General features: G+C 41.9%; 1 protein-coding gene across 2 annotated transcripts in view; it reads left to right on the forward strand.

Moving 5' to 3' along the window:
* Positions 1–17624, forward strand: part of fam222aa (family with sequence similarity 222 member Aa) — an 87187-nt gene that overhangs the window by 43638 nt on the left and 25925 nt on the right. The window contains exons 1-2 of one of the 2 annotated variants that reach the window (XM_077522773.1): positions 4042–4134; positions 4317–4459. In XM_077522773.1, coding sequence (XP_077378899.1) covers positions 4363–4459 — 97 coding nt within the window. In that variant the 5' untranslated portion in view covers positions 4042–4134; positions 4317–4362. Of the gene's footprint in view, positions 1–4041; positions 4135–4316; positions 4460–17624 lie in introns of those variants that run through there. The other variant, XM_077522772.1, reaches the window with a different exon arrangement.

The following is a 17624-nucleotide window of genomic DNA, read 5'->3' on the forward strand; positions in this document are numbered from 1 at the left end:
ATCGACATCTGCTAAGCAGCACAATACCGAAAAGGAAGAGATGAGGCGAAGAGACGGGGGGGGGCATGACAAACAAGCCAACGACTTGCTTCTTCTGCTCCGCTCTTAAAGGCAATAATGGGAGAAAATTGCTTCTTGAAATTGAATTGAAAAAAGTGGGTCTTTTTCAGCAAAGCATAATGCCTCCAAATACATTTGGTGAGCAGCAAATGGAGAAAAATGGAGCGCAGTTATGCGATTGTCTTTCATTTCAGAGGGGGAAAACTGTGGAAGTACCCCCTCCCCCGAAGCACTACCATCACCAGCTAGCTTTTAGTCTCAATCTACACCGCGTGCACCCTTCCTCTCCGGCCTTTTAACAAATGGTCTGTGAGGATGGGCTGCATGGTGACATTAGAGAGCACGTAGAGAGGGCCCACAGAAAAGGATTATGTGAACAGCCAGTAATGAACTCAAAGTGCCAGTGTGTTTGGGCCAGCCCGCCCGTGTGCCATTGGAAATGACACCGTGCACGACCTTTTTTTTTTTTTGCACAAGCACCTGGCGAGCAATGGAGTGGGCCCTCACTTCCATCAGCAATGTGTGTGCGTGAGTGGAAAGAGACACGGGAGTCATTGTGTATGGTTTTTCATGATTTAGTTGCAATTGCAGTTTAGTGAATATTTTTATAATCAAAAATTATTTAGAATTTGAAAAAAAAAAAAAAAGGAAGTCAACCTAAACATTTCTTGACAATAATATTTATATGTGACCTCACTAGCCTAAACATGACATTCTGATTAATATTACATTTGTGGAATATGAGTTGTGCAGCAAAATCCATTTTTATCCATCTCAGTGGGTGGCCATTTTGCCACTTGCTGTCGACTGAAGATGACATCACAGTTGCTCAGGGATCAGGCAATGACCAATCACAACTCACCTCACTTGTTTTCTAAAGCTGACCTGTGATTGGTTTACTCTAAAACGATTTGGGTTAAACGTTATATTATGGCTCAAAAATGGACCGATCCACTTTATGGGTCAATTTGATCCAACTTTCTGAGTTGTTTTATACAAAATGACCCAAGTTTTTGACTCAAGTAAAGGAGCTGACCAATATTTATGAGTTGTTTTACGCTGAAAGACCCATTTCTTGACTCAAAGTCGGGTCAAATCGTCCCAAGTAGAGGATCGGTCCATTTTTGACCCATAGTTGGGTTATCTTTTATCCAACTGTTTTTAGAGTGTTATTACCTGAGACGTGAGCAACTGTGATGTCATTTTCACTTGATAGCAAGTGGCAAAATCGCCACCTTCTGGTATTGATAGAAATGGGTGGATTTTGCTTATTAATTTATATTTTAATTGAGGATGCATAGACCATATTATTGTCAATAATATTTGGGGGGGTTGACTTCCCATTTAAATTATAAATTAAAAATTATAAAATTAAATGATATTAATTCGGGATGGGCGAGTACCAATACAAGGTATCAGTATCGGGCTGGAAAATTGCCATTGATTTCTTGCAATTTTAAGACAAAATGACAAAATTTGAACATTTTGGTCTTTCTTGTATAGATAACGGTCAGAAAAATGAGGTATCGAACATCTCTAATATTAATTTAATAAAGTCATCAAAATGCTGAACTATTTTTGAGCATGCTATTTTTCTTTCTCAACAGCCTTTTATCCATAATTCAATTTGTGGATTATTTTTAATTTAATAGGTAATCATTGTAATTGCTTTCTTTCTTTGTAAAATTATCATCTATAAAACTCAAGCCAAGGGCCGATGGCAGGCGGCTTAATGTTACTCTGCTGATTCGCTGGCAAAATAAATAACAGTACACAAGCTTGTGAGAGGTGCATGAGAAATCATTTTTCAATAATATGCCTGACGCTGCCACTGACAGCCCAGATGAAATATTTGCTCCTGTTCTTTGTTTTAATATGAAAGGAGGTTGGGAAGATAGTGATTCATGGCGATGCCTTTTGGACACCAGAGTCTGACAGAGCTAATATGGAGGCCACAATTCTTTTTACCGACGCAGCATGCATGCGAGCTGTGAGTGGACTTTGCCAGTTTTCTACGCCGTGAGTGCCTGTTCCCTGGAAACAAAATAATAATAATAATAAAATAGTTGAGTGAGGGAATATCCATCTTATCATAAAAGAACACTTTGTCGACCTTGGTGGTTTTACTTTAACTGTCCTAGTCTGGTATATAATCCAGCTAGACACATTGTAATCAGTCACTATTGTGAAACTGTTAATGATGAATGATGCTCTCTATGTTGCTCGATTATTGAGGTTGTTGGTGCGGGTGCAGTTAGTTCATACAACAAAAACGCCATAAAAGGGTGAGTCCTGATTAATTAATCAATCAGCTGCCAGGCTAGACCTTGTAGTTCTTGCTGAATCTTAATTTTTCTTCTTACCAAGACATTTTGGAAAATTATTTGTTCATGACTTTGTAGGAACAGTTTGGATGCAGAGAAAGCAAGGTCCATAAAGACACACTTGGATGATTTTGGTGCAGAAAAACTTGACCTCAAACGCTTGTGGGATGAACTAGATTGTGAACCAGGCCTCACAAATGGATTTTAAAAAAATCCCCCAAAGACACACTCCAAAATTGTGTGCAGTCTTCACAGAAGAGTGAAAGTTAGAAAGGCGGTGGGGGGAACAACTTTCAATTTCACTTCCTGTGGAAAGGAAAGGATGAAGCCATAATTTTGACATTTGAATATACTGCTGAAAATTCTATTAAATAATAACATATTCTGGTAAAATAATAATAAAAAAAAAAAAGTTTGGTCAAAGAACAACTATGAATACACAAGAGAAAAAAACACATTTCACTTAACCCTTTAAAATAATAGTAAAGTAGCAAAATTGCAACAAACGGCATTTACAGTCGGCTATGCTTTTATCTCTAACCTTTGTTTGTAACATGAAAACAGCATTTTATTGGGAAAAAAAAACTGGTGCCTAAAGAGTTAAGAATGAATGACTTATTGGTTTTAATTTGTAGGTTATCAACATTAACATTAGTAAGTGGCAGTGACAGAAACATTAGTGAAATTTTGCGTTGAGAGACTGATGTCAGATCCACAGTAGTTTTGCCGGCTAAACTGCACATTTGTATTAGCCTGGTTTGTCAAAAATTGACCAGTAAGAACTGCAACTGTTTCAGGCTGTCAAGGATCAAAGTGTTCAGTTTTTGACTATTTAAGTACCTTTGAAAAGTAGCGCGACAGCTCATACCAGTCATTAGCGGCTAGCTGCCTTCTAGCAGCCAATGCCACGCTAATGCCAGGAACAAGCGTCACATTCTACAATGTCAGCGTGTTTATTTTTATTTATTTTTTTTAATTCATTTATTTATTTTTTATTTGCGTCTTTAATTAGCAAATGAACATGTGTATTACTATGTTTGGGTATATTTCTTTTTGTTATCAGCCTTCTCGCCACCTTGGTAGCTTGTTAGCATCATGAATAGCATTGCTACGTCTAGCTTGAGTCTCTTGTCAACCATGCACACCAAATAAATGGGTAGACTCACTTGTTTCACCCCTAGTGGAAAGTTTAGGTATCCCAATCCATTTGTCCATATAGTGAAAATGTGTCCCGTTATGGGCCTTTTCAGTGGAAACTAGCAGCCGCTGCCTCACTTTTCCTGAGTGAAGGTGGTTGTAGGGGAAAAGAGAGAGCGGAGCTACAGATTTATGGCCTGGAGGGAGATTGATTAGCGCCGTCACCAGCCGTGATGTACGGTTGGCAGTCTCCCCCACCCTCGCCATTTCGTTTGCTCATAAACACACACGGCTGCACGGTACAGAACCACATACATGCAGACACCAGTCAGTCCCCCAAGGCCCTCCGTGACAGCCCCCCAGGGCTGCTGCATGCTAAGCTTAGCAGTCAGACTGCTGTTTTCTTTTCTTTTTTTTTCTCCCTCCGCCTGTCCATAGATAACGCCATCAATCAACACATGCACACTGCACTGAGAGGAATGTGCTAAAGTGCTGCTACTTGTGTGTTTGTTGTGAGCAGGGTTTCATAGGCAGGAGATATGCTTGACTAGCTGTGTGGAGCAACGGCACGCACTGAGCCAGGGTCGCCCGAGCGCCCCCCTCCCCAGCGCAGGTGTGTGTTTATCAGTCAACACATGTGGCGCAGAACCCTCTAAATGTACGCAAGCTTTTCCAAATGCATCCTGTGTGATCCTCATTTAGCCACATAGCCACGTCCCTGCAGGATACCGGACGCAAACTTTGATCTCAAATCCTGCTGCTGATTTCACTCAACTCTGTATTTTTACGCTGCAGGTTGGCCTCAGAACTCCCCCGGCTGTCATACCGTGCCCACCTCGCCATGCTGGCCTGTCTACAGAGGAGGCAAAACCCTCCACCTCAGCACCCGGCGTGTGCCAGCAAGAGCCTGGAACCACCGCAAGTCCTGGGACGCAAATGTGAGTCCACATAAAGTTTCGGAGTTCGAGAATTGAGCTTGTTGAATTCGGAGGATGGAGTCGGGATGTGTTCACCATGTCCACATAACCCTCAGTTAATCAGTCAGGGCCAACAATGGAAACAAACCACTCACCCTGACTGTAAATAAGTGACCGTAAAATAGACTTTCCACTTTCTGCTGTTTGTGTCACCATGATCCCTTGCTTCTCGGAGGAATTCCAAACAGTTACAGGCCAGATTGTCGTGTTGTTTGGCCCATCATTGGGAGCGGGGCTGTTTAGCCGTGCTGATTGCGCGGTCGTGTCAACACTGTTTTAACGTGCCTCATGGACCTGCGTGACCCTGAGGGGGTCTGTAAACATTTACAGTGTCTGGTCGGGGGCCGCCTGTAAAGCATGACAGCTGCTGCGTTGGCTCTCCCAGCACCACCCTGTGTCCACTCACAAAATGGTGCAAAGGGACAAAGATGAGTTGCTGAACTAGTTGCAACCGGTTTGCAGCTGTAGCAATCAGACATGTGGAGGATTGATTGGATCTTGATTAGAGTTGAAGCTTTTGGTATCAGTTTTAACTGTGGCAATTTGTGATAAACACACATTTGCCTCCATAATGACCACTTAGAAGTTGTTTTGCAAGGCAACCATACAATTCCAATCTGATTAATAGAGAAGAGATGCAGCTGAGAAACAACAGCTTGCATGTCTCTTCAGCAGTAGGGCAATATGCAAAGCTTTAGAAAAGCATCTGACTTAAATTATGTGTTTCTTTTGTCATCTTCCTCCATGGCGATTCTTGATCATTACGCTGATTGGCTTTGCATTTAAGGAAATGATTAACTCATTCACTGCCAGCCATTTTCACTGAAGCAACCCCCTTCACTCCCGGCTGTTTTACTGGATTTTGACTGATTTTGCAAGGCCGGCCCACAGAAAACATGGAACCTACCAAAAGAAAGATTAGAGTCTCTTCTTTCATCAGCGAAAAAAATATATATTTCTATCTGTTTCCGTTTTAAAGCAATTAGCATTAGAAGATAACTAAGTTTCATCATTATTCACAAATCTGTTTAGAATTGTGGAGAAACATCTTGTTTTCAACATGGCCCTGGTTGATCTCGTATACTCTGCTGACACCTCCTGGCCGTTTTTGTAATTACTACCATTTTTTTTCACCCTTTCTCTGCCGTTGAGAGGCTGCATCAAAGCCTTCTGTATGCTCTAGCATAAAAAACAAATCTATAAATACGTCTTAATTTTTTACGTCTTTAATTTTAGATAAGGTACTTTAATGTAAATGAATATCTTTTTTTCTAAAATGTATTTAGAATTGTTAAAAAAAAGGTCAGAAAATTGATTTTTTTTAAAAAGGTAGCCATGAAAACGTTTAAAAATAACTATAACATGTCCAGAAACAAATGAAGAAATGACCTACTTACCATAAAATTGACAGCAAAAAAGGAAGAGAAAATGTCAAAAATAGCCATAAAATGCCCAAAAAGGAAGAAGAGAGGCAGAAAATTACCATATGGCCATAAAATTGCCAAAAACGCCAGAAATTTGACAGAACGAAAGGCAGAAAAGTCCAAAATCGTGCGGAAAAAACAAAGTCTTAAAAATTAGGGGGGAAAGTAGAAGAATATGTATTGGATGCTGCTGTCATATTTTTGTGTAACTTGTGGTCCAGCTCAAATTAGCTGTTGGACATTTCCATCCTTTTTTTCTTCAAATATTTTATTTTTTGCCCTAAAATGGCTCTTTTGACACTAAAGGTTGCTGACTCCTGACATAAGTAGTACATATAGCTGATATAATTTTGCTCTTAAAAGAAAGTGCCTCATCTTTAACCATAGAAATGTTGTATGATCCCTGTTAACCAAAGTTTGGCAGCCTGCACAAATTCAAATGGGATGTTGGAATGAAAGTGAGAAGAAATGAAGCAGGCCCTCAACATCTTGATCCATTCCTTCGCAATTTTGCAGGATTAGCCTATTCCCACTCATGGGAGTCAAGACTCAAATCAAGAAAGTAATAGAAAAACCTTCAGTATTGCCTCTCTTCCCTTTCCAACCTCCCTCTTGCTTTCTGTCTCCACCTGCTTAAAGCCTGAAATTCAAATAGCATCTCACAAACTGACTTAATGAGGATGGTTAAACGTATTACCAAGAGGTTTAGATCGCAGACGTTTTTTGTCTCATTTAGTGACAGCAGGTATTGGTAAGGTGACCCATACCAGAGACACAGTAAGGTGGATTACCTGGCAATGAAGCAGAGGTGAAATGTGTCATTTGCTTCTTCTGTCCTGCGAATAAAGTGTGCGCGAGAGAACCCCTGGAATGGGCGGGTGAGGAGGCTTTCCCAAAAAGACCCTGCATGCAGATGCCGAGTGACTGCACAGTTCATTGATGCGACTCCCATTAAAAATCCCTCATACCCTCAATAAAAAAGGACTTAACTGGCTCTGCCATCAGCTGGAAGCGTTCAGATCAGCTCGCCAGACAATCAATTTCCCCCAAGCGCGCGGAGCTTAGCGGGAGAAACGGGAGGCGGAGAGTAGGATGTTTCCATTATCACAGCCCGGGCTCCAGGGGGGCGCGGGGCGGAGACGGCAGGCGGCGGCGAGAGAGCTACGAGAAGCCGGCTTTTCACAAAGCCATTGACCGCCTGCCCTTAAAAATATCATATTGGATTAGCTTCATAGGGGCGGCCTTTTGATATTTTTTCTTCCTTTGGCCACCGAATTAAAAGGCAGCGCGGAGCGTTACTTGAATTATAAATCACAGCCACTTGCTTTCACGGCGTCCAAATTCCACGCATATGTGGCTGCACTCTCCTTGCGCCAGCCGCTGTCATTTTTAATTAAATCCTCCTTATGGGTGACATTTGTAGCCCTCGTCCTCGCCTCCGCGTCTCTCCGCCGCTGGCCTAGATGGAGACATGAAAGGCGGAGACGGCCGTGGAGCCAGTGCCTCTCATCATGTTGTGCCCCAGAGGGAGGGTGCCCAGACAAGAGAGGGAGAAAGAGAGAGAGAGAGGCCATGCAGGGGGAGAGGGGTGAATAGAAGCAACTGACCCCGGACACCCTCCACCAGAGGCAACCCTCCCCACCGTTACTTCGCCTTCATCACGGCCCACCGCTGTGGCTCTGAAGGTCCGAGAGGAGCGGGAAGGGAAGGCCTCCAATCCAGTGATGAGTAACACTGACAGAGCCCCCCGCACAAACCACCACCTGCCCCCTCTCTGGCCCAGACAGCAATTACTCTGCCACATGTCAGCTCCAGAAAAAAAAGAACTGCTTCACAATCTTACATGACAGTTAGATGGCGATCTGGCTATTTCCTCAAAGATGATTTTGTCAGGTTTTCCATTTGCTTGTTTAATTATGTGGTGATTTGTGTGTCCCTCCAGAATTGGGGGGAGGGCTATTATTTGAAATATCTTCAAAATTAATGCCTCAGCCAGTTATCTAACCTTTATTTGGATAACAACTATTTCAGCTGTGTGTGTGTGTGGTGAAATCAAATTGGAAAGAACAGTTTAATCCTACTTAAATCCATTTATTCCCATCGACTGCTAAAGAAGTCCAGATTTGTTTTTCCAAATGTGCGCTTACACTTATCCACACACACGCATAGAGGAGGGGAGCTGGAGCGTAACATCCAGCAGTAACCTCCTGCGACACCAGCCGCGAGGCCTGGCGTGCCAATCAGCCAGGTGTAGATGAGACGTTCCCAGAAGGGCCGATATCCGCGGTTCATGCCGTGTCAAGCCAGGTTCAAACCTCCTCCAGATTGATGGACAGAGACAATCACACGGCCTCGGGACACAGCATGGAGGTTCACCTGGGGATCTTCCTAATAGCCTCCGCTTCCTCTGCAGGCAGGGAAGGCAGAGACGGTAGATGGTTGCTTTGCTTTTAGGTAAGTGGGAGGAATTAATGGGCACGGTGACCTCCCGTGACCTGTGCGTATCTAATTTGGTGTAAGAGACACTACAGAGAAGTTGGAAAGCTTATGAAACTGCAGTGTGTTGTGTGGGTGCGATGATGTCAGCCTTTCCAGTTGAATATTAATAGGTGGTTACAATAGCTGCAGAAATAACAACTCTGAGCCTGACGGGCTACTCGGATCAACGCGGCTCTATTCGCTATTCGCACTTTTCCATTGGCAAAAAGCAGATGCTAAATAATTCTAGCATAAGCTTGACATCTGCGAGCAAATACAAGGCTCGAAATATTTGTTTTTTCTTTGCCAAACAGTTTTGCTAATCAATTAAACAAACTTTGTGGTTATTACATTAGCTAATAGCTAATGCTAAATGCTATCTTTCTAATCAACGCACTCACTATTATCCAACCATTTTTGCTTGGTCCCGGCAGCAATTTAAGATGGCTGTACTGCTAACCTTGCTCCGGTCCCACAAATATGTCGCCAGAAAAGCTAGGCTTGCTTTGGGTTTGACCGGCAATCGCTCTATTAAGCTAGTAGGACTACATTTAGCATGATTCGTAAACATGGGAGCAGGTATTAGTTCCAGTTCCAGTATGACAAAAACGCACCTGGTAGCAATTAGATACAGATGAGAATGAGAACGCAAACCTGTCTTGGTACTTCTTTTTCTTTTACTATGTTCTTTTGACAGTTGTCTCGACATTTGATTCTCAGTTTTGATATTCAATGAGGCACAAAATTTTGACGTGCAAACTGCAATGGAAAACTGTTATTTTGAGCCTTGAAATATGCCCTTGTTTAGCCATTGTAACAATTAACTCATTTGCTCCCGTGTAAATAAATTTTTTTTATGTTTTAAGTGTCCCAAAGACGTATTTATACGTTTTTTTGTTTGTTTTGTTTTTTAATGCTAGAGCATACAGAAGGCTTTGATGCAGCCTCTCAAACAGAAAGAATGGTTGCAGAAATGGTAGTTATTACACAAACGTCCAGCAGGTGGCAGCAGAGCAAAGGAGATCAACCAGGGCCATGTTGAAAACAAGCTCAATTATTCACAATTTTAAATAGATTTGTGAAAACTGATGAAACTTAGCTCTCTTCTAATGCTATTTGCTGCAAAATGTAAACAGACAGAATTATATATTTTTTTTTTCCTGATGAAAGAAGAGACTTTAATTTTTCTTTTGATAGGTTCCATCTTTTTATAGCAATAGAGCACAATATTCTGTGGGACTTGCAAAAGTCAAAGTCCAGTAAAACAGCCGGGAGCAAATGGGATTGCTTCTGTGAAAATAGCTGGGAGTGAATGAGTTAAGGGTACATGGCTGGATATGACAAAAATAAACATGCATGTTAGCATAGCTTGTTTGGTCTGAATATTGCAGTACTATATGCTATACTTTCAATTTCATTCTATACACGCTGCATCAGCCCAATTTTCTTGCTCCCTCCTGTCTCCTATGCAGAACTGAAAAGGGGAAAAAAATCTGCATGTACTTGACCTTTTCCCGCTGACTGAACTGTCCTCTTTCTACGTCCCATTTGGAATTCTACAGAGTGTCCACATTGGCATTCTGATTATTCCCGCAGGTCAGAAGTATTCTTCCTAGTGAAAGGTGATTGACAGCTATCCAAGGACACCCTCTTTTCTGGATGCCTACTTATGCAATCTCATTGTGGGGAATCTCTGCATTTGCTCTAGCATTTGATATGCATCCACACATATTGAAAAATGTTGAGAATTCAAAGGAGGAGCCACAGCCTTCCCTCAAGCTTTAGTAGCCTCTTGCCATCTCAGTGCTGGCACACACGGGATCATTTCCGGCTGGTAGTGACCCGCCGAGCTTTGCCTTCGCTCTGCCCTCTTGCCTTCTGCTGCGAGCACAGGGGGTGAAGCAATCTGACTGCCATGGGAGGTGAGCTTGAGGAAGAGGGACTCTGCTGTGGCTGTGGCCACAGCAGGAATTGGATTGAAAAAGAGCTTCCTAGTTCCAAAGCGAGCTGGCATTTGGGCGTCCCTGCAGGTGCAGGAATCAACACCCTCTGTCTTTGCCTGCCAGAGAGTGGGGGGTGGCTGGTGGGGATTCAGGGGACAGAGTGTCCCCAGTCCTTCGCTTTCGCACAGGAAACGATGCACTAAGGGCCTGATTTACCAAGGATGCGCGCGCACAAACACGGGCTCAAACTTGATTTATCGCACAAACAACACAAACATTGTTTACATACTATATACCAAAAATTGTCTTCCACTGACACTTGAATTTCCATCACTTTAAACTTAATTTTGTTTGTGGTGTTCTCCCAAGTTCTCCATGGTGAAAACCATCAGCACTACCTAAAGAGCAAAACTCTCCTTCCTAGAGTGAGCAAACACGTAATTTAGCGCCCATTATTTGGGATCTTTATTAAATCAGACCCACAGACAAATTGAAGAGGTTAATCTTCTCTGCCATCTTTAAATTTAGTCTCCGTTTTAGTCCAATTTCATTCACGCTTGTTAGTTTTTATCACAGTTAGTCAACCTCATCCCATTTTTATTGAGTCAATTTTTAATCGACTATAAATATAGCATTTTAGTCTTTATTTTAGTCCAAGAATTTTTTATTTATTTTATTGTCAGCAGATATTGAACCTTTTTGAATCTAAAACTATTTCACATAAAATTTTCTCATCGTTTGATGACTCCACACACAATTACAGCGGCTACTATGGCTCCATGCTATGAGCTAGTAAGTTAGCCAGCATTAGTTATAGCAGTCACATTAGCATTATTGTTGGATTAATGTTAAGGTATAACTATAATTTACTTTTTTTTTAAAAACCTTTCATCGTGAATCCACCTCCTGCCTATCCCTTGTATTTTTGCTGTGTCATATGACAGTGTCACAGATGTGACAGATTAGCAGAGAGAAGATTTTATAAAATCATATAATTTTTTATTAACTCTTTGACTGCCGAACATTATCCAAAAAACACCCCCGACAGTGCCAGCTGATTTCGAGCGTTTTTACAAATTTTTCAAGGCAAGCAAAATATTGTGCGCTATGACTATATAAACATAAAAAAGTATGTTTCTACCTTATTTATTTGAAAATAGGTAATTTGAGTGACATAAACGAAAACCGAAGTTTTTTGTGAAAATACATTTTTTTTGTTTAGTGACACTCTGTGAATTAGATTTAAAGTGACAAAGACTTTGATCATTCACGTCATCGTTGAAAATGTTCTAGTTCATCAGATGTCATGTTTCATTGTAATTTGATTGAAAAGATATACAATGCTGCCATCTGCTGAACAAAATTAGTGGGTGTTTTGGGATTTCACAACCACAATGACAAGACAGCGCTGAACAAGACGTTGCACTGCCCACTGAGAAAACAAACAAACCAGTAAACATCAATTAACGTTTATGGCAGCATTCATTAGGATTTTAGCATACGTCATTAAACGTATCTGGCGGTCAATGAGTTAAGTGAAGGGCATTTTCGTCTCGTCTTCATTAACTCATTCACTCCCAGCCATTTTCACAGAAGCAATCCTGTTCGCTCCCAGCTGTTTTACTAGATTTTGACTGATTTTGCAAGGCCCACAGAATATTGTGTTCTATTGCTATAAAAGCATGGAATCTATCAAAAGAAAGATTAACGTCTCTTCTTTCATCAGGAAAAAAATGTATTTTTCTATCTGTTTCCGTTTTGCTGCAATTAGCATTAGAAGAGAGCTAAGTTTCATCAGTTTTCACAAATCTATTCAAAATTGTAAGTAATTGAGCTTTTTTTCTAGATGGCCCTGGTTGATTTCCTTTGCTCTGCTGCCACCTGCTGGCCGTTTGTGTAATAACTACCATTTCTGCAACCGTTCTTTGCAGTTGAGAGGCTGCATCAAAGCCTTATGTTTGCTCTAGCATTAAAAAAAAACAAAAAAAATGTATAAATACATCTTTGGGACACTTAAAACATTACAAAACAAAAACAAAAACGTATTTACACGTTATTGGGAGCAAATGAGTTAATCGACGAAAATCTATACTGATTTAGTCACAGTTATTGTTTATTAATGGGGGTTCTAGTCTTGTTTTAGTCAGGTGAAAAATGTGTGTTGATGAAATTATTTTTGTTTAGTTTTTGTTGATGAAATGAACACTATTCTGCACATGCCTGGTAGGACAATTTTAGGCCTAGTTTACAACTGGTAGGAGATGAACAGCTCGATGCATGTTCACACCTGCCATACAATTATAGAATGTAGACCCAAAACACCTGCGCTGTGCTGTCCACTTCTTTTATATGCAGTTTAATGTCTAAACTTAAAACACGAGTGCTCATAAGTAGGATATATGCGTTCTGCTACAAGTGTCTTTTTAATTAAAGACACACAGCAGCAGGTCTGTTTTGTTGTTGAAGCTGCCCGTCTTTATTTCCACTTCAGTAAATAACTCCATGCGTTTAACCTCCCAGCCTTGATTGAAACGCACAGATGGTAAATATTGATCGATATGTTGTTGCAAGAGGTCCCGCTGTAAAGAGAGCCATTATGTGGATAGAGCAGTGCAGACGTGACCGTATGTGTGATCAAGATAGGAGGGCAATTTTGTATCTCTTCCTACACTTGTATTTCGTATTGTTTGAGCGGGAATGGAAACTCATATAGTACCAATACAATGTGACAATCAAATCTCATACGTATATCCAGTGTTGACATGCTGCTTTCATTAAGACTGCCTCTATAAAATTGCATTTGTACAACTGTAGTTGTAGCCTACATCAAATGTCGAGCTAATCTTCTTCTGCTGACCAATTTTAACTTAGATCCAAAATAGAACCAGTAAAGTGTCTGTTAAAGGTCAAAACGTGGCTCTTCTGCCGCTCCTCCTTCTCCTGGCATGTGTACTCCAGTGGAGTGCCTTGTTGTCTGTGCAGCGTTAAATATTAATTGGGAATCAGTGAACGACTTGTCTCTTAAATGATAGAACAGAAGGGCCCGGGTTTGCCTCAGGCAGCCTGCAGGCGCCTTTCTTCTTCCATTTACCTGCAGGCCTGTGCAGCAGCACTTTCTGGGCTTTGACAGGCCGGCCCAGCCGCCTCCAGCCTCCCCCTTCTTTATTTTCCTCCCCCCGCCATGCTCTCGGCTCCTTTGCCTTTTTTTTCCCCTCAGCTCTGTTTCCTTTCGTGTTTTTGTATGTGCTTACAATGGCTATCTCTCGGGTCTTTTATTCCAGACCTGTGCGTGTGTTTGCGTTGTTGATGCTCCCGCTCTTGGCAGTACATGGAGCCCTTTAAGAGAACAGTGTCGGATGCTAGTATCTTTTTCTAAAGGAAGGACAGAAACTATGCTGTGCTCATATTTAATATCACCTCACTCTTTCCTGATAAGTGGCCTCACAGTTTTTCTTCGCCTCCCTTTGTTCCTCACCTTCCACCCTGTCATCTGCAGAGGTGACAAACGGACGCTAGCTTCAACTTTGCCTGACCCTTTTAGATGAAAGGCACCAAAGAATTATTGCTTAAAATCACATCAGTGCGACCTGTTGCAGACTTTTTTTTATCAGTTGCAGCGCAGATCCTCATGGGGTTTAGAGAGGTTATATCAAGAAGTGGCAGGGCTCAATGTGAAATGGGAACGCATAGTGGAGGAGCAGCAGATAGAAATAAGGGGGCGGGCCCGACTCCCGATGCCACAGGAATGAGTTCACAGGCTCATGAGCACAGGCCTAATCGCACATGACAATATCGGCTGGTGCGCCAGTCGCAACGCATAACCGCCCTGCTTGCTGGTGCTGACTCGGGGTATTTGCTGATAAAGCCTCTTCTTTCTAGACCGTGCAGTGTGCACAATGAGGGTGGCACAGGCAGGCCGGAGGGCAAACCGCATCGAAAGCCAGACCTAATTATTAAACAGAGCACTTTTTAGTGGATAACATTTTTTCTCATTCATTAACTTTTCTGTTATGTATTCAGGTCCATGGACCATAGGAAATTCAAAGAGGTTCTTCTTTCAACTTGTGCTTATTCATTCGTGCATTTCATATAGGCTATTATTGTCATTAAGGATTCTGGTATCTTCTCTTTAGATTTCACAATTAGTTAGATAAATAATGTGATTTTTAGCTTATACAGACAAAAAATTCACATTTCAAAAAAAGTAAATAGAGATGAGTAGCCAACAGGGGTATAAAAGTAAAATCAAGCTTACAAACATGATGTGACGAAGGACAGAATCGTTACAATTTACACATATGGAATGGATCACAGTTGGAGACAATGACCATATCAAGGAAACATGAGGGCAGGAAGTAAAGCTCCTGAAACAAGAGGTAAAAATTACTACAAAATAAAAGCACAATAAAAACATGAAAGGCAGGGGAAACTGATACACTCAACAGCCATATCATTTGGTGTACTTTACAGCACAATATAATGAGTTTCAATTCAACATCTTAACTCATTCACTCCCGGCCATTTTCACTGAAGCAACCCCTTTACTGGATTTTGACTGTTTTTGCAAGACCCGCAGAGTATTGTATTCTATTACTATAAAACATGGAATCTACCAAAAGAACAATTAGCATCTCTTCTTTCATCAGGGAAAAAAGTTATATTTCTATCTGTTTCCGTTTTGCAGCAATTAGCATTAGAATATAGCTAAGTTTCATCCCAAATCTGTTTAAAACAGTGGGGAAAAGAGTTCGTTTTCAACATGGCTCTGTTTGATCTCTTATACTCTGCTGCCACCTGCTGGCTGTTTTTGTAATAACTATTGCTTCAAGCGTTTTCTTCAGTTCCGAGGCTGCATCAAAGCCTTCTGTATGCTCAAGCATAAAAAAAAAAACATTAAAAAACGTATAAATACGTCTTTGGGAGCAAATGAGTTAAGGGATAACTTGAACCTATCCCAGCTGACTTTTAGCAAGAGGCGGGGTTAACCTTGCACTGGTCACCAGCCAATCACAGCACATATATTAACAAGCAACCATTCACAGTCATATTTACACCTTCCCACAATTTAGTCTCCACTTAATCTCACATGTATGTTTAAACTCCAACATAGATTTGAACCCAGATCTCATGAATGTGAGGCAGACGTGCTAGCCACTAGTGCACTGCTCCACCCCCTTTGAAGATCATTACAATGACTCTTAATATACTGTAAGTTGTAGTTTACCACTCAAACACAGTTTTAGTTTAACTAATGCATATAAACCTGTCCAACAAATTTTGAACAGTCATTTTAATATCAATCATAAACTGTTATATGATGCACTCATACCACATGGATGTCGAACTCGGTTCTTCGAGGGCAGGAATCATGCATGTTTGAGATGTTCCCCGCCTCCAACACGCCTGATTTAAATGATAACCCATCAGCAAGCTCTGAAGAAGCCTGATAATCCTGATCATTTGAATCAGGTGTGATAGAGGAGGGGAAACATCTCAAATGTGCAGGATGGGGTCCCCTCACGGACCACAGTTGTAATCCCTGGTTTCGAAGTTTCCCTCCTCCAACACGCCTGATCCAAATGATAACTCATCAGCAAGCTCTTAAGAAGCCTGATTATCTTGATCATTTCAATCAGGTGTGTTAGAGGAGGGGAAACATCTCAAACGTGCAGGATAGGCGCCCCTCAAGGAACACAGTTGGCTTTCAATGTTTCCCTCCTCCAACACACCCGATTCAAATGATAACTCATCAGTAAGCTCTGCAGAAGCCGAGTTATGATCCCAATCATTTGAATCAGGTGTGTTGGAGGAGGGAACCATCTAACACATGCAGGATATAGGCCGTTGAGGATTGGAGTTGGTGACACACCTGATTCAAATGATCAACTCATCAGCAAGCTCTTAAGAAGCCTGATAACGACCCTGATCGTTTGAATCAGGTGTGTTAGAGGAGGGAAACATCTAAAACATGCAGGATAGGGTCCCCTCGATGACCACAGTTGGTCATCCCTGTTTCGATGTTTCCCTCCTCAGACACACCTGATTCAAATGAAAACTCATCAGCAAGCACTTAAGAAACCTGATTATCTTGATCATTTCAATCAGGTGTGTTAGAGGAGGGGAAACATCTCAAACGTGCAGGATAGGCGCCCCTCAAGGAACACAGTTGGCTTTCAATGTTTCCCTCCTCCAACACACCCGATTCAAATGATAACTCATCAGTAAGCTCTGCAGAAGCCGAGTTATGATCCCAATCATTTGAATCAGGTGTGTTGGAGGAGGGAACCATCTACCACATGCAGGATATAGGCCGTTGAGGATTGGAGTTGGTGACACACCTGATTCAAATGATCAACTCATCAGCAAGCTCTTAAGAAGCCTGATAACGACCCTGATCGTTTGAATCAGGTGTGTTAGAGGAGGGAAACATCTAAAACATGCAGGATAGGGTCCCCTCGATGACCACAGTTGGTCATCCCTGTTTCGATGTTTCCCTCCTCAGACACACCTGATTCAAATGAAAACTCATCAGCAAGCACTTAAGAAGCCCGATCACAGTCCTGATCATTGAATCAGGTGTGTTGAAGGAGGGAAATCTAGAAACATGCAGGATAGAGGCCCTTGAAGACCGGAGTTGGTGACACGCCTGAATCAAATGATCGTCTCATCAGCAAGCTCGTAAGAAGCCTGATCACAATCTCCTCCTCCAACACTGCTGATTCAAATGATCAGTTGAATCAGCAGTGTTGGAGAAGGGAAACATCTAAAACATGAACGGTAATGGCTCTCGAGGGCCGAAGTTGCCCATCCCTGTTCTAGTTTTTTGTTTATTTGGTCCATGGGTGTCCCATAAAAAAAGCGCAGCATGGGTGCTGCATTCCACAATGGCACAAACAACTCGTGTTTTTAGCGGACACTTGGCTTGATCATCACTAATTAACCCTTGCAGCATGAACCCGACAGCCTCCTTTGTTTAGTCTCCTTTCACGCCTGCTGTGAGCTCATGAATTATAACAAAGATCACAAGATGGCAACATATCCTCCTCTCGTCATTTCACTAGCTATCTTGCTCATTGTCAGCTTGGTGCTGATTTTCTGTTATTGTTTTTTTAATTCCCAAGAGAGAGGCAGCAGGTCGGCCGCGCCGGTGTCAATGGGGCAGGAATGCAGGGACGGGCGCTTTCCCACGCTGCTAGCTTTCTTCTGCCGGAGACACAAGGCCCTGGGCCGGCCCGACTCCGCTAATGCAGCCAGAGTGTGGACAAATGGAAAGTGACACTT

Source organism: Festucalex cinctus, chromosome 5 (assembly GCF_051991245.1).
Source record: "Festucalex cinctus isolate MCC-2025b chromosome 5, RoL_Fcin_1.0, whole genome shotgun sequence".
Lineage (NCBI taxonomy): Eukaryota > Metazoa > Chordata > Actinopteri > Syngnathiformes > Syngnathidae > Festucalex > Festucalex cinctus.